Genomic DNA, 27,839 nt, shown 5'->3' with positions numbered 1-27,839 from the left:
ACATTTTTTTAACTGTCAAAACAAAAGTTTTTAGCATCGCCTTTATTGAAATAAAATTTAATCACTATAATAATAGCAATTTTTACTTTGTATTAAAGCAATTTTAATTGTTTCATGAACATGTTTACATCATACAATTCATGGCATCATTGGGAAAAATGTCGTTGAGCACATGCAACTTAGTGCTTGGTTTTTGTTCGGTTTTGCAAACGTAGTTGCCTAAGTTGGTAAAAAGGCTGTGTTCAACTTTCTGTTTAAATAATTCGATAAATTTCAAGCAGTACCAATGGCATACTATTCTTCAGGCATTTTATCTTCTTTGAAGGAATACAGACCTGTTTACTTCTACGGATTTGCCGTAGTTACTACAGATAATTTGGCTAAACTACGCACTACGGATTTGTACTGAAAAACTACGGATCCATCGATCAAAATGGTCAAATTTCAGTTTTTAATCGTGCTTTCGCCTATTTTCGGTCTTTGCAGGTAATTTATCAATCATAATCATTTTGGCTCTTGTGTAGTAAGAAATGTTAAAATTCAAGCCTCCCGGGGAACGAATGCTGATCGAGCTTGTCGAGTCATCACCGAACGACAACTGACTTCCTATTGGTTCGCAAATTTAGCCAAATATATACGATTTTACGTTGCTATCCAGTATACACATCTCTCTCTCTATTGCGGAGAATACCGACGATAGTCTATGTATCGGGATTGAGCAAGCCTGTTTTTACACACGTCAAAGATGGGGGTATCATATAGTCATTAGGGAATAATGTAATGCGTGTCAATTCACGCAAAATACTATGTTTGAGATAAAAAAACAACAACAAATATTTATCAGAAATCTGCACAGTGAATGTGCGTAATAAGATGAGTATCATTCGAAAATGAAAAGAGACAAACATGATTTGATTTATATGTTAGTGGATCTGTGTATACTTAGATTCATATGCATATTCTGCTTTATTATGTTTGTTACACTGTACAGTTTAATGAAATAGCATTGAACTGAGGTTGTCAAGTGCAAGATATTGAAAGGTAAACATTAAGCAATTTTAATTCTGTTACTTATAATCATATTTATAATGCTTAATGTTTCCCAATTTCATGGTTTACCGTGCTATTTTATCCAATTTCATGGTTTATCACGCTAATTTTCCGAATCCAAATGGCACAGGCTGTAACAAATAAAAGCAAAAAAATCACTTAACAGATTAAATTATTAGCAAATAAATTCATCTAATTCTTTACGTACCTTTAAACTGATATGTGACCCAGTCATGGTGTTTTAATGCTCAAAATGATTGAAAAGGTTAAACTACTGACAACAGCCCAAAACTACTGAGAGATGCCCTCCATACTACTGAGAAGCAATCGTTAGGGTAAACAGGTCTGGGAATATCTTACATATTTATATCTTACTGAACAAGTAGCATTGAATGATACATTATGTACTAATTCATACATTATTGTATGGTGTTTTGCGAAAGTTTGGTGTAAGCAGTCTGCCATCACAGCCTATTTGCCACCTAGTAGCATGGTCAACTGACCTTCTGTGCTCATTTCATTTAGACCTGTAGCAATCTCAAACAATTGCAGTGTATTCTTCCCTTGCTATTTATAACTATCTTATGTTTTCTGCAGCTAATGTAACCTATCACCTTCATTGTATCAACATGTAAAAACTCAGAAGTTGTTGGTGTTTTTTCCCATTTAATTGACTATATTCCTTGAACATTCATTTATTTTTTTCAAAACACATATTTTTCTCTGTCACTTAAGCAGTGTAAACATGTAAGGATATCAAGTGTATATCAGTATTTTTGTATAAATAAATTGTTGAGGGAGGAAAGATCTTATAGTGGGGGACATATTGTTTTTGCCCTGTCTGTTGGTTGGTTGGTTGGTCTGTTGGTTTGCGTCAACTTTAACATTTGCAATAACTTTTGCAATATTGAAGTTAGCAACTTGATATTTGGCATGCATATGTATCTCATGGGGCTGCACATTTTGAGTGGTAGAAGGTCAAGGTCAAGGTCATCCTTCAAGGTCAAAGGTCAAAAAAACTAAATCAAAGCCGTGCAGAAGGGGACATAGTGTTTCTGACAAACGCATTTCTTGTTTATTCATTATTATTAATGTTAATTTTTTTTTACAATCTTAAAAATGTTACAGTTAATTATAAAAACTCAGTGTCATTTATTGTTATGCAAAAGAAATAAATCACTGTCAAGAACACACGCAATAATCTTCCTGTCATGCACAGGTTCTGTGCATATATTATAGTGTTAAGCATTTTAATAGCTTAATTACGTTACCTGATATCATATGCTATTTACTCCGATAGGATCGTAATTTATCCGGAATTTTTCGTCCGAGGAATCCCACACTTTTCAGAAACCCGTCTAGTAGGACAGAGCGGTCACATTTAGTGCCGTGTAGCCGCACAACCAAAACGGGACAATACCCATAATTCACTCTTATTCCGGATGGCGATATACAAAGGCCGACATTTTGTTATAAACTTAATTGTTGCTTCTGTTTCGCTGGATTCTTCTGTTTAACAGAATAGAGAAGTTTTTGTATTGCGTTAAAACATTCTCCGTATATATATCCGTGTATTTCTGTATCGTTTTGTGTATTTGTTTGTTTGTTCAAGGCAAAGTATGCCTCAAACACGTGGCTCATGTGGACACACAAAGGCAGCATGGGACAACCATGGTAGCTGCCTGTCGTGTTCAGGATGTACCCAGGATAACTGCTGCCCTTTCTGTGAGCATTGGTCTGCTGATACCTGGGCCATTAAGCGTCGACCCTTCAAGAGTCGTGGACGCAACAAGAATAGTTCAGATCAAAGTAGGGAAAGTTCCGTGTGTCGGGACTTTTCACCACACGATCTTGACCATACTACACCAGTAGCTGCCAGGCATTGGTCCCTACCCCGTGACGAAACCGGACAAAATTTGCCCGGTCCGTTCATCGGGAATGACCAGTTGACCGGTCCGGAGACTTCACCGGTCACCGGTCTACGGTCAACATTGACCGGTCCGGTCACCGGTCATGCTATGACCGGTCACCGGTCAACCGGTCACCGGTCACTGACCGGTCCGGTCACCGGTCATGCTATGTCCGGTCACCGGTCATTGACCGGTCCGGTCACCGGTCATGCTGTGACCGGTCCGGTCACCGGTCATACTGTGACCGGTCCGGTCACCGGTCATGCTGTGACCGGTCCGGTCACCGGTCACCGTTCATTGACCGGTCCGGTCACCGGTCATGTAATGACCGATCCGGTCACCGGGTTTCGGTCTGTGCCACAGACCGTTCCGGTCACCGTAGATGTTGACACTACCTTGTCAGTACTCCACAAAGGTAGACGCAGCCGCGTTTCTACTGTGAGTCACAGACGTAAACGTGTAGTGTCTGATGTTTCCGACTACTCCTCCACCTCGGGCTCATCGTCGTATGACTAATCGTCTACTTCAAATAGCCCTCATCATTACCGGAGGGGACGTCGTTCACGCTCACCGAGTGTTTCTCGGAGTAGATTGCCTCATAAAGAGCGATCACGCCAGCGCTCGGGGAGACGTTCGATCAGGAAACATCATTCCCAGCGCCGCCGAACAGTGTCTCGGCGTCGCAGGGATAAGGGACATAGACCTTCCTCTATAAGGCGCTCTCGGACTCCTAGGTCCCCTAGTCGATCCTTCTCTGAGGAATCTATTGACACCCTTCCACGTGTGTCGGCCTCTATGTTGGCCTCAACACACACTTCAGCCGTTCCTACAACCACTGAGCATAACTTGTATTCAAACACTAGTTTGCATACATATCAGGCTCTAGGTACAGGGGTTAATCTAACCACTTCGGCTGCGTTTTCAGCCCCACGGGTCTCTTCCACATTGCATAGAAGTATACCCCGGGCTGCCGCTACTCCATCAAATCCCAATACTTTGTGGATCCAACAGTCGCCTGGAATCTTTGTCCCATTTTCGACTGATCCTTTACCAGCGACCTCTGGTATTCAAAGTGAGTCTGCTGACTTGATCTCTGAGAGACCTAACTCACCAGCTATATCTTTGATGGTGCCGGAAAACGATTCTCTCATGATAGAAGCGAATGAATCTATTATTCCTTCTCCTATATCCACCGGTTTCAATCAATCCAATGCTCCCGCAGATGGTTCGATTGAGGCGGGTTCGGAGTCTTATGAGGCCGAACTTTAATTTGGCCTCCATCAATCAGGTATACGAACTTATGTTCAATACCTTAGATGAGGACTTCTGCCCCCGCCCTTCCTCGTCTCTCACAGGATCTGCAGTTACCGTTACAAAACAGGTAGCACGCAGACGAGAGCCCGTCAGGATAAGTAAGGCTACTTCCCGAGTGGATCTACGCCTTCCTATTGGCTCTTCCACAATGGCTGTTTTCCAGTCACTTGAACCAGCCAATAAGCCTTCGCCATCTCCATGGAAAGCCCCTAAGGAGCTGACGGAGCCTAAACAGATGGACGGCGGGAAAAGTTATAAGGCCCCGGTGCCAGATCCTGCTACCGGTTTGGACCTTTCCAAACTTCCGGTTCCTGATGCTGACATTGGTAAGCTGTCACTTACAATGCCTTCATCATCTACCCATACATCAGTCCCTCTTTCCCTGTTGGAAAATTGGGAGCTGAGAGAACGCCGTTCCATAGGTCTGGCTAACCAGCTAGATCTCATGGCAGCCACAGCCTTAGACTTGGTTTGGGAGCTCTCTGATTCAATCCCAGAGGAGCTCCGGGCCTTGTTGATACATCTTTCACGTACTACGCAGTGTTTATCTCACAATGCTGCGTCTTCTATGTCTGAAATGTTAAGGCTTCGGAGAGACCTCATCCTCTCTTCCTTGCCCAATAATTTCCTTTTGGAAACAGGCGTAAACTCCCTTCGAACTGCTCCACTAACAGCAGAGTCTCTTTTCGGAGGGAGGATACAGTCGGCACTTACTGCTGATCGTGAAGATCAGATACATGCCTCCCTAGCTAGGAGCAACTCTGGCCAGCGCCCTGCGTTTTTTAAGCGCCCTGCTTCTAAGCCCCCAGGAGCCCCACCGGCCAAGAACGCTAAAAGGGACAGTTTCCCTACTAAGCGTCCGTCTGCTCCACGTCAGCCCACTAATAGGCCTCCTTTTCAAAACAGAACAACTTCCTATCGGAAGCCTTCTGTAAAACAAAATTGGAGTAAGGGCAAAACCAATGCGGACAAGAAGTCATTTAATCCTTCTTCCAGCAAGGGTGGACCTCCTAAAGGTCAGCCCTAGGTCATACCCCTTTCTACCGCCACAACCTCTGATGCCGGAGGTACCAGTCGGGGCCAGACTTATGCACTTTGCAAATCGATGGCTCCAAATAACTTCGGACGCGTGGGTTCATTCTCTTGTCACACAAGACCTCGCTTTTCAATTCGAAAAAAGGCCCCCACTCTCTCGCGTCCCAATAGATCTGGTATCTCCGCATCCACAACTTCCAGACTCCATTCTCGGACTCCTGGAAAAACAGGCGGTAGAAAGGGTTCACGACCCTTGTTCTCCAGGATTTTACAGTCGCCTTTTCCTTGTTCAAAAGAAAAGTGGCTCCTGGAGACCAGTCATAGACTTAAAAGTGTTCAACACGTTTCTAGTCAAACCTACTTTCAAGATGGAGACTCCTGCCTTCATTCGGCGCTCCATCAAACCCATGCAATGGGGGGTTTCCTTGGACCTGGAAGATGCATACTTCCATGTTCCTATCCATCCCAACTACCGGAAGTACCTGCGCTTCTCCTTTCGAGGCCAGGTCTACCAGTTTCGGGCGATGCCCTTTGGATTGGCCACGGCTCCACGAGTTTTCACCAAACTCATGGCCGCAGTGAGCGCACACCTCCGATTACACGGGGTTCAACTGCTTCAGTATTTCGACGATTGGCTCTTACACCAGCTCGATCGTCAACTGCTTCTGCTACACCTAGAGTTCTATTGGAAGGAGCTCCTCTCTTTAGGACTCCTTCTCAATGTAGCCAAGTCAGACCTCATTCCCTCTCAGGATTTCATATTCGTGGGAATGAATTTTCTGACCCACATCAATCGGGTCAGGGTCTCACCGCAACGTATATCAGACCTCCTTTTGAAGGTCAGATGGGTGCTGTCCCAATCTCATATCACAGCTCAAGATTTCCTCTCACTCAACGGTATCCTGAGCTCTGTAGCAGACTTCGTGCAGTTGGGACGTCTCTTCCTACGTCCTCTTCAGCACTATCTCTCAGCTCGATGGAAATGGTCTCCAGACAATCTGCTTACACAGATTCCCATCCTTCCGTCCTTAGTCCCCCACCTTCAATGGTGGCTAGACGAGGAGACCCTGTTGGCAGGAGTACTGCTTCTTCCCCCGCAACCGTCTTTACATCTCATAACGGATGCGAGCATGGAAGGTTGGGGCGCTCACCTGGAACGCCGCAGCCTGACATTATCAGGATTGTGGTCTCCTCAGGAGTCTCTCCTGCACATAAACAATCTCGAAATGCGAGCAGTCTTTCTAGCTGTTTCTCAATTCCAATCACATCTTCGGGACTCCTGTGTGATGGTATCGACAGACAACACATCAGTCGTGGCTTACATCCAGAAACAGGGCGGGACACACTCTCACTCCCTGTATTTGGAAACAATGAAATTACTTGTTCTTTGCAAGAGCCTTAACGTCTCTCTCTTGTCCAAACACATACCAGGTCGTCTCAACGCCCTGGCGGATGGTTTGTCTCGCAAACACCAGTTACTTCCATCGGAGTGGACACTTCATCAGGAAGTGGCCAATCAGATATTCCTCACATTCGGTTATCCACTGGTCGACCTGTTTGCGACCAGAGACAACCACAGACTTCCTCTGTATGTGAGTCCAGTGTACGAACCAGCAGCGTGGGCGGTAGACGCGCTTTCGTTCGATTGGGATCAACTGGACGCTTACGCTTATCCCCCACCCATTCTAATTCCCCAAATCTTAGGGAAAATCAGGGTGAGCTCTTGCCGGATCCTCCTGATAGCCCCTTGGTGGCCCAGGAGATCCTGGTTCAACGACCTTCTCGGTCTCCTGTGCGAATTTCCCAGGGAACTCCAGCACAGGTCAGATCTCCTATCTCAGAGAGGCAGATTTCACATGGATCCAGACATGTTCCACTTACACGTCTGGCCGTTATCAGGCAATCCCTGCAGAAGAAACGCTTTTCTGTCAGGGCTTCAACGCTTGTTGCCTCTGCAAGGAGAAAGTCCACCAGAGCAGTCTATGATGCTCGCTGGAAACTCTTCTCTAATTGGTGTGTTCGAGGGAAAATTGATCCCATCAATCCCTCTGCTAGACGCATAGCGGATTTTCTAATCTATCTCTTTGATGATAAGAAACTTTCTCTTAGCTCCATCAAAGGATACAGATCTGTGCTTTCGCATACCTTGGCTTTTCGTAAGTCATCACAAGTCTGTGCTGACCCAGCCATTTCGGAACTGATCCGAGCCATGGAACTTAAACGTCCTGTGTCTCGTTCTCTTACCCCCAAATGGGATTTGGCTTGTGTTCTTGGATCGCTTATTAAAGCTCCCTATGAACCCTTTAATCAGGCTTCTTTACAGTTCCTAACCTGGAAGACCGTTTTCCTTCTTACCATGGCTTCATCCAAACATAGAAGTGAAATTCATGCTCTTTCTATCGAAGAAAGCCACCTTCGTTTTGATTCCTCCGATGGCTCTGTCACCTTGTTGTGTCAGCCAGGATTCCTTGCTAAAAATCAACTCCCCTCTATGGCTTCTAAACCCTTCAAGGTCCCAAGTCTTTCTAGAACTTGTGGTAATGAAGATGAAGATAGACTCCTCTGCCCTGTCAGGTCTTTGAAGTTCTATCTTAGTAGAGTTAAGTCTATTCGAGGTTCTCGTAAGAGACTCTTCATTCCCTTAAAAGGGGGGGCGATGTGTCTGCTGCTTCTATTTCCCGTTGGGTAGCCTCGACTATAAAAAGGGCTTACTCTTCTCTTTCTTCAAGGGATTCATCCCTTTTTAAGATTAGACCGCATGAATTACGAGCAATGTCGGCTTCGTGGGCATATATTAATCTTACCCCACTCTGACGTGCTTCAAGCTGCTTTCTGGAGGAATCAGACTACTTTTTCATCTTTTTATCTTCGTTCTCTGGAGTGCCAACAGGACAACTTGTATTTGTTGGGCCCCCTTGTGGTTGCACAAACGGTAGTATCTTCTACGGCATAGGTATATTAGGCTTATCCGTGAATTAAGTTAATACCGTAATAACGAAGATTAGCTGAGAACCCGAGATATGGGTTCCGCTGTGATGGGGAGATTTTCGCGAACCTTCCCGCCTCAGCTGCAAATTCAGCATATGATATCAGGTAACGTAATTAAGCTATTAAAACAAATTTTTCTAGTAAAATTCATTTTAATTAGTAATTACTTACCTGATATCGGTAAGTCCCACCTCCCACCCCGCTCTTCGTCTAATATTTCATATTTTTTAATTGGAATAAGAGTGGATTATGGGTATTGTCCCGTTTTGGTTGTGCGGCTACACGGCACTAAATGTGACCGCTCTGTCCTACTAGACGGGTTTCTGAAAAGTGTGGGATTCCTCGGACGAAAAATTCCAGATAAATTACGATCCTATCGGAGTAAATAGCATATGATATCAGGTAAGTAATTACTAATTAAAATGAATTTTACTAGAAAAATTTGTTTTTATGCCCCCCTTCGAAGAAGACGGGGTATATTGCTTTGCTCATGTCGGTCGGTATGTCGGTCTGTCGGTCGGTCTGTCGGTCCGTCCACCAGGTGGTTGTCAGACGATAACTCAAGAACGCTTGGGCCTAGGATCATGAAACTTCATAGGTACATTGATCATGACTCGCAGATGACCCCTATTGATTTTGAGGTCACTAGGTCAAAGGTCAAGGTCACGGTGACCCGAAATAGTAAAATGGTTATTGAATGATAACTCAAGAACGCATACGCCTAGGATCATGAAACTTCATGGGTAGATTGATCATGACTCGCAGATGACCCCTATTGATTTTGAGGTCACTAGGTTAAAGGTCAAGGTTACGGTGACCCGAAATAGTAAAATGGTTTCCGGATGATAACTCAAGAATGCATACGCCTAGGATCATGAAACTTCATGGGTAGATTGATCATGACTCGCAGATGACCCCTATTGATTTTCAGGTCACTAGGTCAAAGGTCAAGGTCACAGTGACAAAAAACGTATTCACACAATGGCTGCCACTACAACGGACAGCCCATATGGGGGGCATGCATGTTTTACAAACAGCCCTTGTTAAATAATTGTTAGACAGTTCTTGAAGTCAAAATGGTAATGGTTAAATCTGCCACATGTCACATGTTTGTTCGTATCTGCTCACAGCTAACCCCTGAGATATCATCTCTGTCCCCCATTACTACGTTCATACCCATGATAGCTGTTCTAACAATGTCAGCTGTCAAAGACGCCCTTGACGATATTGTAAGTCGAGTCGTGCAGGTAATGTAAGCGCATTCGTTATGTTCAGCCAACCAGTCAAGCGCATCAAATGAAACATTTCCATAATGTGTGCATTGCATGACATTAGCAATTGTTTATGCTCACTGTTGCGTTTTGTAGTTTCAGTAGTGTTTTGATTTTGCAGTTGTTGAGCGTTTATGTTCTTATTTGCATTTTAAGTGCTGTAGTATACAAAATTCAGGACAAAACTAATGTATGTTACTAACTTACAGCCACTACAAGTGTTCACAGAACAGAGTCGTTCAAACTTCTATTATCACATGTCACATGTTTGTTACGTATCTGCTCACAGCTAATCCCTGCGATATCATCTCTGTCCCCCGTTACTACGTTCATACCCCTGATAGCTGTTCTAACAGTGTCAGCTGTCAAAGACGCCCTTGACGATATTGTAAGTCGAGTCGTGCAGGTAACGAAAGCGCATGCGTTATGTTCAGCCAACCAGTCAAGCGCATGGTCAAGTGATACATATTAATTACTAAAAAAATGTGGTATTATTGTTTTTTAGCTTTCTATTGTCCGATAGCATGTTCAAGTAATTAATGCAGATGAATTTCTAAGAAAAGCTGATGTTATTTTTGTGTTTTTGCTCAGCATAATCATAAATATTAATTTTTGTATATTGTCTAGTCTTGACAAAAGACAATATCTGAAAATCGGTTTTGTATTTGTTGTTTATGTGGTTAAGTTTTACTAACAAACATTCATGATTGCATGGTAACAGTTTTTATTACTTTTAATGTTCATTGAAATTGATTAAAAAAATGCATGTCCTGTATTTACAAATAAAACCTAAATCTTAAAATAAATCAATCTATAATACACAGTGAGTAGAGACATTTCATATTCTTGTTTATCAAAACCCCCATATGTCGCCCAAAAAACTGTGTTTGTTTAAGTGAATTAGTGTATCAACAGCTGTGTTGTATTATATAAACCAAATATTTGATAATGACTCACCGTGTTAATAGGCTAGTAAATATTTTGAGTTCAGAATCTGCCTTTCTTTTCTTATATCCATTCTTTGAAAATTATGAAACCAAAATTTTCAATTACCTTCTATCTATACAATTTGGAATTATTTAAAATAGGGATCTAAATCCTTATTCTTAATTTTCTTTATTTCCAAATAATGTGAAAAGAAACTAGTATTATGTATATAATTTTTAGCTCCACTGGCCAAAGGCCAGCGGGGCTTATGTCATGGTCCTATGTCCGTCGTGTGTGCGTGCGTCCGTGCGTGCGTGCGTGCGTTAACTTTTTTAAAAACATCTTCTTCTCCTAAACTACTGGTCCAATTCTGATGAAATTTCTCAGGAATGTTCCTGTGGTGAACCTCTTTCAAATTTGTTCAAATGATGCCCCTGGGGTCAAATTTGACTTTGCCCCTGGGGGTCAAAAAATTGAAAATTTGCTTATATAAGGCCTATTTTGTGCAAACTTTATAAATCTTCTTGTCAAGAAGCATTGGGCCTAGGGCTACCAAACTTGGTATGTAGTGACATTTTATAGTCCTCTACCAAGTTTGTTCAAATTATGCCCCTGGGGTCAAATTTGACCCTGCCCTGGGGGGGTCAAAAAATCGAAAATTTGCTTATATAAGTCCTATTTTGTGCAAACTTTAAAAATCTTCTAGTCCATAACCGTATGGCATAGGGCTACCAAATTTGGTATGTAATGACATCTTATAGTCCTCTACCAAGTTTGTTCAAATTAAGCCCCTGGGATCAAATTTGACCGTTCCCCAGGGGTCACAAAATTGAACATATGCTTATATTGGGCCCATTTTGTGCAAACTATAAAAATCTTCTTGTCCATAACCATTGGGCCTATTTCTATCAAATTTGGTAGGTTGTGACATCTAATAGTTCTCTACTTAGTTTTTTCAAATTATGCCCCTGGGAACAAATTTGACCTTGCCCCAGGGGTAAAAAAAATATGCTTAAATAAGGCCTATTTTGTGCAAACTTCAATCATCTTCTTGTTCTTAATTATAGAGCCTAGGGCTACTAAATTTGGTATGTTGTGATATCTAATAGTTCTCTACCAAATTTGTTCAAATTATTCCCCAGGGCTCAAATTTGACCCTGTCCCGGGAGGTCACAAAACTGAACATATGACGTTTACCAGGGGAGATTACTGCGGCCGTGTGGCTGTGACCAACAACAACAACAACATCTTGTAAACATGAGATAAAACCCTGTCATTTAGTGCCATTTTAGATCAGATGGTGACTGCTTACAAAGGAATTGAAGTAAGAACATGTGTTCTGAATGTTTTTCTTATAAACTGAAAAAAGTCGGGATTTATTTAAATATGTCGAAAGTGACCATATATCCGGATAAAAAAAAATTCGGATGACATGTTTATTTAATGTCTTTTTTGTAGTGTTTAAACCAGTTTAATAATATCTTATTGATTTTAAAACACAACTTCCATGAACATAATTATTTCCATAAAAGTCAATATATGATTCTGCATTGTAAACTCAAACTTTGTATATCCAAGAGAAGGTGTTGGAATTAATGAAGTGCAATGTTCTTAACTATCTATATGCTGCTTTTTAATAACTTATGATTCATTGTTCCATTTGTGAATTGTGATTCATGAATTGTGGAGATATGATTGTCAATTGCTCAACGATCTATATAAATTTCTGATCATTTTATAATTTTCTTAATATAAGTTATGAATTGATCTTAGAAGTCATATGTATTACTTAATTAAATACATTTATAAATATAAGAAATAATCTTTAGATTATCATAATATTCTCAGGCCTGTTGGTCTAAGGGATGTGTGGGTTGTTAATTATATGTATGCCCATCTTCAAAGAAGAGGGTGTTTATTGTTTTGCACATGTCGGTCTGTCCGTCATCCGTATGTCTGTCCACTAGATGGTTTCTGGATGATAACTCAAGAACGCTTTGGCCTAGGATCATGACACTTCAAAGGTACATTGATCATGACTCGCAGATGACCCCTGCTGATTTTGAAGTCACCAGGTCAAAGGTCAAGGTCACGGTGACCCGAAATAGTAAAATGTTTTCCGGATGATAACTCAAGAACGCTTATGCCTATGATCATGAAACTTGATAGGTACATTGATCATGACTCGCAGATGAACCCTATTGATTTTCAGGTCACTAGGTCAAAGTTCAAGGTCACGGTGACCGGAAATAGTAAAATGGTCTCCGGATGATAACTTAAGAACGTTTTATGCCTAGGATCATGAAACTTCATAGTTGCATTGATCATGATTCGCAGATGACCCCTATTGATTTTCAGGTGAAAGGTCAAGGTCACTGTGACCCGAAATAGTAAAATGTTTTCTGGATGATAACTCAAGAACGCTTATTCCTAGGATCATGAAACTTCATAGGTACATGGATCATGACTCGCAGATGACCCCTATTGATTTTCAGGTCACTAGGTCAAATGTCACGGTGACTCAACTTAGAAAAATGGTTTCCGGATTATAACTCAAGAACACTTACGCCTAGGATCATGAAACTTCATAGGTACATTTATCATGACTCGTAGATGACCCCTATTGACTTTCAGGTCACTAGGTCAAAGGTCAAGGTCACGGTGACTTCACACAAAAAAATGGTTTCCGGATGATAACTAAAGAAAGCTTACGCCTAGGATCATGAAACTTCATAGGTTCATTAATCATGACTCACAGATAGACCCCTATTGATTTTCAGGTCACTAGGTCAAAGGTCAAGGTCACAGTGCCAAAAAATGTATTCACTCAATGGCTGCCACTACAACTGACAGCCCATATGGGGGGGGCATGCATGTTTTACAAACAACCCTTGTTTGAGATGATTCTTTACAAAGAAAGATGCTACTATTGTATTTGTTATAAATGTGTGAAAGGCTCTAAGAAGGAACCAGAGATTATTAACCCTTTACCAAACACCAACAGGATTTTACGGGTTTATAGCTGACGACTTTATAAAAAATTATGATAAAATGAGAAATTGCTCAAGATGAGCAATTTCTCCTTTTATCACAATTATTTCTACCCTACCTGATTATTTCCTTAATATTCCATTACAATTTAATTGTCGTCTGCAACCTTTTTCAAATTGGGAAAGTCCAAAATGTGTAGTTTGGTAAAGGGTTAAGGCATTTTGATTCCTACGGGTCTTGTGAACCTGTTTCAAATCAAATGTGTATATTTGATCTTCAGCATCTAAAAATATGTGAAATAGAAAGAACGACAATATCTTTTGGAGAGATAAATGTACCTATGTTATAAGCAATGGGACTGTGCTTCAAAGGAACAATTCACAGGCTTTTTAGTCTGTTTAGCACGGTAGTAACTTTTTCCATATTTAAAAATGCTCACCCTTCCAACTTTAAGTGCCCAATGGGATGAGGGATAGACAGAGAAAGTCACATGCTTGAGTACATTTCAACCCATGCGCATTGCGCGTTCTTTTCGCATAAAAAAACAGTGGGGCGATACAGGGCCATCATGGCCCTCTTGTTTGGTAAACATTTTAACTGTTTTAAGACAAATATCATGCTCATGCTAGGTATAAATTGTTGAGATATTTGTAAGGAATGTCCACTTTAGAAATTGCATATTCTTAACATCCATAGTATTAATGCAAGTAATGCATTTTAAAGTAATATGCGATCTAAATAATGTCTTTCCTGTCTTGCAAAACTTTGAAATAATTATTCAGTATGTTGTATTTTCGACAAAGTGTCATGAACCTTATGTGTATACCATTCAATTAACAAATATTGAACTGTTTGGTTCATTGCAGTCTAAAGTCAAAATATAGTGCAAAATATTTTGCATTATATTGTGAAGTCCTCTTCTGACAGAATCTTTTGGTTGTGCATGTCCAAGAAAACATTAGTTTTATCTATATGAAATAGTGTATCATTCTTGTTTATGGAATAGTATTTTTTATTTGTTATTGGTGCAAGCATGAACTAAATCAAACTGCTATCATTAACACCCAGACACCTCTTCAATACTGCTCCGATAGCAGACAGAAGTACTCTAAAAATGTTATACAATCTTTCCATTGTGGTACAAAAGAAATGCTTTTGCGTTATCATGAAAACTAAATAACTAAGTATATCTTCTAGCCTTTACATTGACAGCATGCTACCTGTTCAATTTTAGTTTGGCTGTTTTCGGAGAAAACCCGAGGTATTGTCATAGCCAGCTCGTTGTGTCCGTGTCCGTCGTCGTGTCGTCCGCCGTGTGCTTAAACCTTAACATTTTGTTAAGGTTTTGAACATTGTTTCTAAAATCAAAGTGCTTCCACCAACAACTTTGAAACTTCATATGTAGCTGCACCTTAATGAGTTCTACAAACCACACCCATTTTTGGGTCACTAGATCAAAGGTCAAGGTCACTGTGACCTCTAAATAAAAAAAAAATTCTGACAAGCTTTCATTTATTCAAAACTGCACCCGCAGCTGAGCGTTGGCACCCGTTATGCGGTGCTCTTGTTATGAAATCTTGCAGGTTTGCTTATACAGTAAAAAAGTAAGAAATTCCCAATATAATTGACATGTTTCTTGCTATTTTCTTTTAAGCAAGTATAATGATTAAACATACAAAAATTTTTCCTATAAATAAATTCTTTAAAAACTGATGCTGTTTTATTTATTTTTTTAGCTCATCTATTTTTTGAAAAAAAAAAGAAAGAGCTATTGTCATCACCTTGGCATCGGCGTCGGTGTCGGCGTCGGCGTCCGGTTAAGTTTTGCGTTTAGGTACACTTTTCTCATAAAGTATAAATGCTATTGCATTCAAACTTGGTACACTAACTTACTATCATGAGGGGACTGGGCAGGCAAAGTTAGATAATTATGGCTTGCATTTTGACAGAATTATGTGCCCTTTTTATACTTAAAAAAATTGAAAATTTGGTTAAGTTTTGTGTTTAGGTCCACTTTTTTCCTAAAGTATCAAAGCCATTGCTTTCATACTTGCAACACTTACTAATTATCGTAAGGGGACAGTGCAGGCAAAGTTATGTAACTGAGACTGGCATTTTGACGGAATTATGGGTCCTTTATACTTGAAAATTTGGTTAAGTTTTGTGTTTTGGTCCACTTTACCCCTAAAGTATCATAGATATTGCTTTCATACTTGGAACACTCGCAAACTATCATAAGGGGACAGTAAAGGACAAGTTGCATAACTCTGGTTGTCATTTGTACCGAATTATGGCCCTTTTTTGACTTAGTTACTTTGAATATATGGTTACATTTTGTGTTTAGATTCACTTTACTTCTAAAGTATCAAAGCTATTGCTTTTAAAATTTAAATACTTTCATGCTATCATGAGGGTACTGTACCTGGCAAGTTGAATTTTACCTTGACCTTTGAATGACCTTGACTCTCAAGGTCAAATTATTAAATTTTGCTAAAAATGCCATAACTTCTTTATTTATGATTAGATTCGATTGATACTTTGACAAAACAACCTTTACCTGACATACCACAATTGACTCCATCCAAACCATACCCCCCTCCCCCCTCAATCCCCCCCATTTTCATGTTTTTTTAATTAAAGATCATCTAATAAATGACCACCACACCCTCACACTATACCCCCCACCTCCACCCCCAAAAAATAATTTTATGCCCCCAGTAGGGTGGCATATAGCAGTTGAACTGTCCGTCAAGAGGTCAGTCAGTCTGTCTGTCTGTCAGTCCGAAAAAAACTTTAACATTGGCCATAACTTTTTCACTTTTTAAGATAGCAACTTGATATTTGGCATGCATGTGTATCTCATGAAGCTGGACATTTTGAGTGGTGAAAGGTCAAGGTCATTCTAAGGTCAAATGTCAAATTTATGGTGTTTGTCCGTCCGAAAACTTTAACATTGGCCATAACTTTTTCAATATTGAAGATAGCAACTTGATATTTGGCATGCATGTGTATCTCATGGAGCTGAACATTTTGAGTGGTGAAAGGTGAAGGTCAAGGTCATCCTTCAAGGTCAAATGTCAAATATATGGCATCTGTCCGTCCAAAAACTTTAACATTGGCCATAACTTTTTTAATTTTGAAGATAGCAACTTGATATTTGGCATACATGTGTATCTCATGAAGCTGCACATTTTGAGTGGTGAAAGTTCAAGGTCATCCTTCAAGGTCATCCTTCAAGGTAAAAAAAATAAATATAAAGCGGCGTTTTCATGAAGCTGCACATTTGAGTGTTGGAAGTTCAAGGTCATCCTTTAAGGTCAAGGTCATCCTTCAAGGTCAAAGGTCAATTTTTTATATAAAATTTCAAAGCGGCATTATCATAAAGCTTCACATTTTGCGTGGTGGAAGTTCAAGGTCAAGGTCATTCTTCAAGGTCATTCTTCAAGGTCAAGGTCATCCTTCAAGGTCAAAGTTAAAAAAAAAATCAAAGCGGCGTTATCATGAAGCTGCACATTTTGAGTGGTGTAGGTTCAAGGTCAAGGTTATCCTTCAAGTTCAAGGTCATCCTTCAAGGTCAAAGGTCAAACAAAATTTTAAAAATCAAAGCGGCGTTATCATGAAGCTGCACATTTTGAGTGGTGGAAGTTCAAGGTCAAGGTCATCCTTCAAGGTCAAAAAATAAAATAATATCAAAGCGGCGCAATAGGGGGCATTGTGTTTCTGACAAACACATCTTTTGTTTTTTTCAAACATGGTTTAAAAACACAAATATTTATTTTTATTATTTCATTTTTGAAATACCGTCCAACCATCCCACCCAAGAATCCCCCCCTCCAAAAAATAACTTTTTTTTTTGCATTTTTTTTGCATTTTTGGAAGATAATGTAATAAATGACCACACCCCCACACTATACACCCCTCTCCACTCCAACCCTCCATCCTTTGTGATTGAAATTGAGATGCCCCTTTAAAAAGAAAAATAGATGAGCGGTCTGCACCCGCAAGGCGGTGCTCTTGTTTATTATTTTTTACAGATTGCCAATCATTAATTTGTATTCTGCTAATTATTGTCTTCAGTACCATTATTACTCAATGTGTGTTATGTTATATCAATAATAAATTATATTAAAAATACATACATTATTAATATGTTACTAAACCACATGTAATTAAAATGCTTATTTTAAGTGTTGCTTTAATTCTAGTATTTAATTATTCTCAAATATAATTACAAATATTTCTTAATAGACTTATTACAAAATAATGTTTGTACTGAGGGTTTCTTCTGCATGAGATAATTGATCTTACATTTGATTGGTATATACTGTCTAGCGTCGACATCGCAGCGATGACCAGGTCAACAACAGGAAGTCGATGGTACTGCGTGGGGACAAGATTGGGGAGGAAGTGTGGCAGAAGGTCGTCGTTGGTGACATCATAAAGATGGAGAACAACCAATTTGTAGCGGTAAGGAATGCAGTGATAACAAGGGGTTTTTCACCCTGGCAATAAAATGTGAGAGATTGATATTGGATTAATGCTGTTGGTTTGGTCTGTATAAAATGTTATACGTCTGCAAAGTAAATTTATTTGACATTACTTAAGTGTTGAAATTGTAACTTCAAAAATGTCATCACTATAAAGTTTAGATGTGCAAGACGTTGTTTTTTTCAAATCCAGTGATCCTCTCATTCCTGGTTATTTGCCCTTGAAGATAGATTACAAAATTGTGTGAGATATAAGTCACATTTGTTTCAAAGTTTGATAGTGTCTCACAAAATTATTATTTGTTATAATGTTGTATCCCTAATACACTTCCTCTATATCTTACACTTCTGAGATGTTCTCCTGTGATGTAATAGCAACTATCGCTATATTGTTTTTCAATTGTATCATCATAATGTTATGATCTTTCAAGTCTGTTCACCTTTTCCGTAGATTTATTATTGATTATCATACATGTTTCTTGTCTATACATCAGGCGGACCTGTTACTACTATCGACCAGTGAACCTAACAGCCTTTGTTATATAGAGACTGCTGAACTGGATGGGTAGGCTCAGGTTTCTCTATATTTCCTAGATAATTAACAAAATAGGAGCCATAAATTTTAAGTTTAAATGAAATCGGAACTTTTATTTTAATTTAGGGACATAAAATAGGAATATATTATATTTATTGTTGCCATTTTTTTAAATTTTCTTGGAGATAAAATAGGAATCTGTTATTTTTATTGTTGCAATTTTTACATAATATGAGATAAACACACATAATTTTTTTTTTTTTAATAATTGCTATGTTTATTGTCTGGTTGCCAGGGAGACCAACTTAAAGGTTCGACAAGCCCTGCCGGAAACAGCTGAAATGGGAGATGATCACAATTTATTCAAGCAATTTAATGGTAAGTTTAAGAATAATAACATGAAAAAGATATGAAGTAGGTATAAAAGCTTGGGTTCATTTGAATAGATATGAGGCAGAACAATATTTCATGTAAACTGGTACCTAAACATTTTTTCGAAAAAAAATCAATTTACATTTTTGTTATCAGTTTATTACTAACAATTCGGATTTAAGTATGAAGATATTGAACCATAAGGCTGGTAGCTCTGATTGTTTTATTGACATGCATCTGAACAAAAACAGGTGTTTATTGATGGAGTTATAAAGGTAATTGTAAAGTAATTTTAATTCTTGTATGAGTTAATGAATATTTTTGCATTTTCATAAACATGAGGACTTTTTTATATGATGCTGTTAAGTTTGGATTTCTTTCTGCGATCGTAATTAAATTTGTACAATGGTTATCTCGTTCTTTGTCCATATGAAGATCAGCAAGCATCATTTGAGAATATGGTTTACACTGTCCATACATGTTAAAACATGTTCCACTTTCCAGCATAACTATTGATTTGAATTAATGAAATAAGGGGGCAAGCACTTTTCTTTTTATGTCCCCCACCACTATAGTGGGAGACATATTGTTTTTGCCCTGTCTGTTGGTTTGTGTGTTTGTTTGTTTGTCCCAACTTTAACATTTGCAATAACCTTTGCAATATTGAAGATAGCAACTTGATATTTGGCATGCATGTGTATCTCATTGAGCTGCACATTTTGAGTGGTGAAAGGTCAAGGTCAAGGTAATCCTTCAAGGTCAAAGGTCAAATATATAGCTTCAAAGCGGTGCAAAAGGGGACATAGTGCTTCTGACAAACACATATCTTGTTTTGTATATATGTTAAAGTCATTTTAAGTGTTGACATTTTGGATTATTTCTTCTTGCTGATGATGTATGCATGATTTGATTGGTGACAAGAGAATCATGCCAGCTTTTTTTTTGTCCCCAACAAAAAGGTTGCGAATGGACCTATTTTTTGTCCCCAACTTCTTACAATATTACAATTTACCAACAAAGGCAAGCATTTCACCAATTATTGAAAAAAATATTGTATTAATTTACCCTTCTTATAGCGGAAATTGTTTGTGAACCCCCCAACAATCGACTCCCAAAGTTTGAGGGCAAGATGACGTGGAAGGGAGAGACATATTCTCTTGACAATGACAAGATCCTCCTGCGAGGCTGTGTGCTCCGCAACACACAGTGGTGTTACGGGCTGGTCATTTTTTCGGGACACGAGAGCAAGCTGATGATGAATTGTGGGAAGAGCATTTTCAAGCGGACCAATATAGACCGCCTCATGAATACTCTCATCATTGGGGTAAGTGCCAGGTCAATGTTTGGTTTCATCTGTCATTTTAGTGCTCTCTTTTATCATCATTTAAATAACAACCAAATATTAAACTATGCATTTCATAGAGTGTGTCAAACGTTGTTTCACAATAAAACATTATTTTACTTTATGTTGGTCATTGTAAGAATGTGCCAAGATTTCTTCAAAGTCTATGATCAAATTTTAATACTTATCAATGAGTTCCTTTTATTTTGCAGATCTTCATTTTCCTCCTAAGCATGTGCCTCATCTGCACAATTGCTTGCGGTATACATGAGTCTGTGATCAACAACAATTTCCAGATTTATCTCCCCTGGGAGAGCTTTGTTCCGGGCACAAGCCAGGGAACCAAAGAAGGGTCCATTGCTGAGGGATCAACTGTTATTGCTCTGCTTATATTTTTCTCCTACATCATCATATTGAATACAGTAGTGCCTATATCACTATATGTTAGGTAAGAAATAACAGTAGTGTCCATTATTTTCTTGTCAGTTGTTTTTTTCCTGTTGAAGCTTATTAATGCTGCACTGTCTACCATGAATGATGATATTATGTGATACTGTACTTTCACTGTAGAATAATGATCAGGGCATTGTTTTTCATAAGACTTTTTTCAAATATTTATCAAAACTATGTTTTATCACAGTGAATTTACAAGCTGTAATGGAAATGGAAATTCTACAAGCGTTCTCAAAATCACGAATATAAAGGTTTTGAAAAATCATAAAAAAATTCCCACATTGGACATATCAATTAAGTAATAATCCTACCGATGTTTCCATGTATTTCAGTGTTGAGATAATTCGCATGATAAACAGCATTCTCATCAACTGGGACAAGAAGATGTACTACGATGTGAATGATACCCCTGCCAAGGCCCGCAGCACTGCTCTCAATGAGGAGCTCGGCCAGATAGAGTACATCTTCTCTGACAAGACTGGCACCCTTACTCAGGTATGTGGCCAATACATTTTTGTCCCCTACCGGTGAAACCAGAGGGGACTTATGGTTTGCGCTCTGTCAGTCAGTCAGTCTGTCTGTCAGTCTGTCCATCAGTCTGTCCGTCACACTTTTTTGGATCCTACGATAACTTTATAAGTTCTTCATATTTTTTCATGAAACTTAAAATATAGATAGATGGCAATATGGAGATTATGCACATCATTTCATTTTGTTACTACGTCAATAATTATGGTTGCTATGGCAACAAATATAAAATAAATAAAAAAATCTGACAATGGTGGTGTTTCACCGGTAGGGGACCATATTGCTTGGCAATCTCTTGTTGAAATTGGTTTTATAAAAAAAAAATCTTGAGCAAAGCTGTTGTCTTTGACTCCGAAAATGCCATGAAAAAAGGAAGATATTCATAATTTGTTGTCTATCTCACTTTTAACATGTAATGTTTGTGAGTAAAATTTTGGTACGTTAAATATGTCAGCAAGAGGTTTTTATGACTGGGGGAAGCGGCCTTAGCTTTATAAAATTTGCAAAAAAAGTGTGATGCCTGGGGGAATTTTTGTTGACGTGAGAAAACATTGAATATATAAATATGCTATGTTTGAACATGGTTTAATTTTATGAATAATTTTAGTAAGTTAGTCAAATGCAATCTAATATACAATACATGTTAAATTAGTCTCTTACAATTTGAACAATGTTTTCACGGAAGTATTATTTTTATCAACATTTGTTTTGCAGTTTGATATTAAAAACCCATGCAATTTGTGGAGCAGTAGTCTCCCTTGCAATTCTGTTTTCATCAGGTGGATTGAAGGGGAATTTAAAAACTTGGGGAGAGAAAAAATGTAGGACCTTTGGCAGGTTGATGTGGCAGATATTTGGCTGCTGCTTATGAAAAAAACACCTGTGGCAGTCATTCATAAAATGCATAGTTATTCCATTTGAATTATCTTCAATTTATCTTGTAAGCTACTGGTGTCTGGTATTAAGTTAAGTTGTGAAATCGTACTAAGATAGTTTTCAAGTTTGCTGTGGCTCACCTGGTTTATAGACAGCTCCTGAATTAGTTTGTTATAATATTTCATTATAGAAATTAATCAAATGACCTTGTTTACTGTGTGCAGTCATGTTTCTTAATGCCTATAGAATCCCTACTTATTATAACCCTTCAGAATATCATGGAGTTTAAGAAAGCGTCAATACATGGCAAGTCCTACGGTGACTACGTGGACACTGAAGGCAATCCGATGGACATTACAGATGTAAGTACATAGGTTCTGTCTTGCATCAAATGTGTTAACGTGTATTTAATCTTGCCAATTTTTGCTATGCATATAATATTATTATTGACAAGCGGGAAAATTTAAAATAATGATTTCACATGAAATTTTGACCAAGGACATTGATACGATATGTATACGCGGTATTTGTATTTTGTTCTAACACAGCATCTGTCCTCAATCCACAGGCCACACCGAAATGTAACCTGTCGTTTAACAAGTACGCGGACCCGAAGTTTGAGTTCTATGACAAGCGGCTGGTGACGGAGGTGCAGGGCGGTAACAGGGAGGTGGGGAGGTTCTTCACTCTGCTCTCCCTATGCCACACTGTGATGCCGGAGGTCACTGAAGATGGTAAGATTGGTCATGGCTTTGGTGAACTCGTTGCAGAAGCCTATCCACTTTTATTTAGGTTTCGTAGGAAATGATCTTGTTGTTTAACTGTACACTGATTAGAATGGTCTGTTTTTGATGAGAATTAAAGGCAAATATTGGCATTATATTAAGAAAAAATTAAACTAACCTGAATTGCATTTTTATGCCTGTCTGTGGGGAAGTTGAATTCTCAACCCTGACTGGCTAGGGGGAAATTTGCATTCTCACCCATGACTGGCCAAGGGGAAATAGCATTCTCCCCCATGACTGGCTAGGGGAAATAGCATTCTCACCAATGACTGGCAAAGGGGAAGTTGCATTCTCATCCTTTACTGGCTAGGGGGAATTAGCATTCTCACCCATGGCTGGTGAAGGGGAAATAGCATTCTCACCAATGACTGGCAAAGGGGAAATAGCTTTCTCACCCATGACTGGCAAAGGGGAAATAGCATTCCCACCAATGACTGGCAAAGGGAAAGTTGCATTCTCATCCCTTACTGGCAAGGGGGAATTAGCATTCTCACCCATGACTGGCAAAGGGGAAATAGCATTCTCACCCATGGCTGGTGAAGGGGAAATAGCATTCTCACCAATGACTGGCAAAGGGGAAGTTGCATTTTCATCCCTGACTGGCTAGGGGGAATTTGCATTCTCACACATGACTGGTGAAGGGGAAATAGCATTCTCACCCATGACTGGCGAAGGGGAAATTGCAGTCTCAACCATGACTGGCGAGAGGGAAATGCCCTTTTTCACTTTTTGATTACTCTTGCGCCACTGTATGACTGAAATACTTTCCAAATGCTGCAAAAGCTCCAAACAAAGAAACCATATGTCTGCTATGCCTGTATACCTGTTAATGTGTTGCCAGGTAACCTGGAGTACCAGGCCCAATCTCCAGATGAGGGAGCCCTGGTCTCGGCTGCAAGAAACTTTGGCTACGTCTTTAAGGTGGGTCAGCAGTTGACAATGGCCATGCTACCAAAGGATTTTTTTGCATTCTAGAAGATTCCTCGTTTTGAAGGGAATATTAAGTTTTATACTGCTTATTGTATGTTTTGGAAATTGCTCATTATACTTACTTTATACACAGTTTTGCTGCTATGAGTCTTATGAAAAATTGTGTCTTAAAGTGTTATCTTAGGAAGCCTTTCATTGCATGGTGTTGAATATACTTTCCAGTCTCGAACCCCAAACACTGTAACAGTAGAGATCCAGGGGGAAGAGCAGGTCTATGACTTACTGGCCATTCTTGACTTCAACAACGTCCGCAAACGAATGTCTGTAAGTAATTAGAGCTGATCTTTCTAAAATTATATAAGCCATCCTCTGAAAAAACCTGGGTTAATGCATTTGTGTCGTCACAGATTAGCTGGGGCTGACCACAGTCTGTACAGAATATAATGTGGGCCAATTTTTTCAAGATTACATGTAAGTATGAGTTGAGTGGCTTGGGTTATGCCATAGGGCAAGCCATGAGACTGATACATAATCTTGAAACAATTGGCTAGCGTAATATTCCTCTTCCTTCATCATACATCACAAAGAACTTAAAAATTACATTTGTGTATATATATATATATATTATATGTTGACACTAATGGTACTCCATATTTAGTTGAAGCATATAGTACAAGAGTTCTATTTATGATGTGTTCAGACGTAATTCAGTCTCACAATCAATCTGGGAACTATGGGAAACAAAAACAAATGGACTCTTAACATGAGTGGAATTTAACGTTGGATTGATTTAAAAGTACTATAATTTTCTGTTATGCTAAATCACAATTGTTTCTTTATTGGAGATTGAGCATAATACAGTCTAACCTTTCAATAAAGACACCGTAAGGGATTTGGTCCTTGTGGTCTTTGTTCACAGGTGGTCTGTAGTCGGAGGGTCGATTGAAACTTTGCAAAATATGCTTGTAGGATTTTAACAGGTACCTTATCTATGTATGTGCTCTATTGCTTAAATGGTCGAATACTAATGTATGTATAATGTCATAAAGGATTGAAAACACAGTTTTGATTTTATATTTATTATTCCAATTTCCTTATGTTTTTATTATTTATTAGCGAGGCTGTTTTCGGAGAAAACCCGAGCTATTGTCATAGCCAGCTCGTCTTCCGACATCCGCCGTTCCGACGTCCACTGTCCGACGTAGGCGTCATGCTAAAACCTTAACATTGGCTCTAAAATCAAAGTGCTTCCACCTACAACTTTGAAACTTCATATGTACATGCACCTTGATGAGTTCTACACGCCACACCCATTTTTGGGTCACTAGGTCAAAGGTCAAGGTCACTGTGACCTCTAATATCAAACTTTAACATAGGCTCTAAAATCAAAGTGCTTCCACCTACAACTTTGAAACTTCATATGTAGATGCACCTTCATGAGTTCTACACGCCACACCCATTTTTGGGTCACTAGGTCAAAGGTTAAGGTCACTGTGACCTCTAATATAAAACTTTAACATAAACCTTAACATTTGCTTTAAAATCAAAGTGCTTCCACCTACAACTTTAAAACTTTATATGTAGATGCACCTTGATGAGTTCTACACGCCACACCCATTTTGGGTCACTAGGTCAAAGGTCAAGGTCATTGTGACCTCTAAAAAAATTAATTCTGACAAGCTTTCGCAGCCGAGCTTGGCTTCCGTTATGCGGTGCTCTTGTTTCATTAATCATATCATGTATAAATAACTATTGACATACATGAATATGTACTTGAACTGACAAATTCCGTATCTATAATCTTTTCACGTCTTATCACTGAGAAATTTAAGAAAGGAATGATATCAAAATGTATGTTTGTAATTGGCATTGTAATTGTAACGAAACCGTTAATTTCCTTAATGAGTTCAGTGAATTTTTTTGCTCAAATTTACAGCCGAATTTCGGCTGCTTCCCAATCGCAAAAATACACGTTTTTTCCCAAAATTCTGACCAAAATTTCCCAAAAAAGCCCAACTACCAAAAAAAAAAAAAAAAAACCAATTTTTTTTTTTTTAGAAAGAAGTCTCATATAACTTAATTATGATTTCTTAAATCTAGGTCTCAACTTTATTTTTTAAACATCTTACAAAATATATAACTTGAATTTAGTCATTTTTGTCCATAAATCATTCCCAAACTTGCCACTTTTATTGATAAAAAAAAACCAATTTGACCAGACTCCTTTTCTAGAAAACTCCCTGAACATGCACTTAAAAACAATATCACTTCTGTTACTTATAATCCTATTTATAATGCTTCATTTTTCCCAATTTCATGGTTTATCGCGCCATTTTTCCCAATTTCACGGTTTATCGCGCTAATTTTCCCAATTCAAAAGGCACAGGCTGTAACAAATTAAAGCAAAAAAAATCACTGGAGTTGATGAAAGCCCCAAATTTTTGTTTGATATTTTCGGCAATCAGTACATCAATCACAAGTCACAAAAACAAAGGCAACTTCTTACACTTTCGACAAACTGATAGATGCATACAAGAAGCAGGCGGCTACCAATTAGCAATGTGTGTTAAGTAAACAAACAACTGCTATCGAGTGCAGTAAACTTTCACTTGCCAATATCTCCATAGCGACTGACGAGTCTACTGGTTAGATGTTTATCACGTGACTATCACAGCGTCATGGTGGCCATTTTTGTTATTGAAAGTTGCGAAATCGTTGATTGTTATGATTGAAGTGGTCTTTGTTAGGTATCAAAATGGACATTTGGGAATGTAAAATGGCGGTGCTTGGTCTTTGTTCGCAGGTGGGCTTTATTCGCAGGTACAATATCTAGTGAAATCGTTCGGGAGGAAATCGTTGTGGTCTTTATGGACAGGTGGTCTCTTTTAAAAGGTGGTCGCTGGGGCAGGTTGGACTGTAGTTGTGATTTTTCTGTTATGCTTAATCTCAATAGTTTCTTTATTGGAGATAATAGTTTTGATACAATGTTGCAAAGTAAATATTTCTCAAGGCGGTTAAAAAGCAGATTTTTGTTATGATTGTTTTGCACTAGCTGTTAAAAAGTAAACAGTCAGATGCAGGTCTTTTGAAGGTTGGTAAACGACCAAGTTCATTGAGATGAAATTGTAGCTGACATTCAAATTGATTAAAGGTGGTGTTTGCATTTCAAGTGACATTTTTGTTAACCTCCAACTATCTATACATATCATTGTTTACATAAGTCTATGAAGTCGTTAAAAAATAATCAGGCTAGTATGGTAATAAAGGATCGGAAAAATAACGAGTGCCATTATACAACATTTCTAGTTGGTTGACTTGTATTTTAAGGATCAATAAAGCTGTGTTTATATTTTTTAAAAAGGTATATAGTAAAAAGCACACAATTTTGTTTATTTTTAACAGATATATAATGAAAAGTCTGGCACATATGCCACTGCTGCCTGCTGGTGTTTCTATGCAGGTGTTAGTAGTTATACAGAAGTCATATAGGAGTCACTTTGACGGTCTGTCTGTCCCAAAAATTTCATCCGATCTTCACCAAACTTTGTCAGAAGTTGTAGCGAGATGATGTCTAGGTCAAGTTTGAATATGGGTCAAAAACTAGGTCTCTGGGTCACTTAGTGCATTTTAAACTGAAAGTTTGTCCGGACCATAACTTTGTCATTTATCATTTGATTTTAAAATGACTTGGTACATTTGTTCACCATCATGGGATGGTGAGTCATGCGAAAGAAGTACGTCAATATCTCCAAGGTCAAGGTCACACTTGGATTTCAAAGGTCAAATGCTTGTCTGGGCCATAACTTTGTCATTTATTGTGAGTCTTTAAAATCATTTGGCACATTTGTTGACCACCATTTGATGGTATGTCATGCAAAAGAATAATGTGGACATCTCCAAGGTCAAGGTCACATTTTGAGTTCAAAGGTCAAAAGTGGCCATAAATGAGCTTGTCCAAGTCATAACTATGTTGTTCATTGTGAGATTTTAAAATCATTTGGAACATTTGTTCACCATCATTGGACGGTGTGTCATGCGAAAGAAT

At 38.8% G+C, this 27,839-nt stretch overlaps 1 protein-coding gene across 7 annotated transcripts in view; it reads left to right on the top strand.

The window, feature by feature from the left end:
• Nucleotides 1-27,839, top strand: part of LOC127850109 (phospholipid-transporting ATPase ID-like) — a 92,432-nt gene that overhangs the window by 42,571 nt on the left and 22,022 nt on the right. For 5 of the 7 annotated variants that reach the window (XM_052382881.1, XM_052382884.1, XM_052382883.1 and 2 more), the window contains 10 exons: nt 17,819-17,953; nt 18,468-18,538; nt 18,804-18,886; nt 19,957-20,204; nt 20,435-20,670; nt 21,008-21,170; nt 22,352-22,441; nt 22,648-22,813; nt 23,706-23,785; nt 24,017-24,118. In XM_052382881.1, the coding sequence (XP_052238841.1) occupies nt 17,819-17,953; nt 18,468-18,538; nt 18,804-18,886; nt 19,957-20,204; nt 20,435-20,670; nt 21,008-21,170; nt 22,352-22,441; nt 22,648-22,813; nt 23,706-23,785; nt 24,017-24,118 (1,374 nt within the window). Of the gene's footprint in view, nt 1-9,427; nt 9,527-9,857; nt 9,957-17,818; nt 17,954-18,467; nt 18,539-18,803; nt 18,887-19,956; nt 20,205-20,434; nt 20,671-21,007; nt 21,171-22,351; nt 22,442-22,647; nt 22,814-23,705; nt 23,786-24,016; nt 24,119-27,839 lie in introns of all 7 variants that reach the window. The other 2 variants (XM_052382882.1, XM_052382886.1) reach the window with 2 other exon arrangements.

The sequence above is a fragment of the Dreissena polymorpha genome, chromosome 11 (assembly GCF_020536995.1).
Source record: "Dreissena polymorpha isolate Duluth1 chromosome 11, UMN_Dpol_1.0, whole genome shotgun sequence".
In the NCBI taxonomy this organism is placed as follows: domain Eukaryota; kingdom Metazoa; phylum Mollusca; class Bivalvia; order Myida; family Dreissenidae; genus Dreissena; species Dreissena polymorpha.
This window is presented reverse-complemented; position numbering and strand designations above follow the sequence as displayed.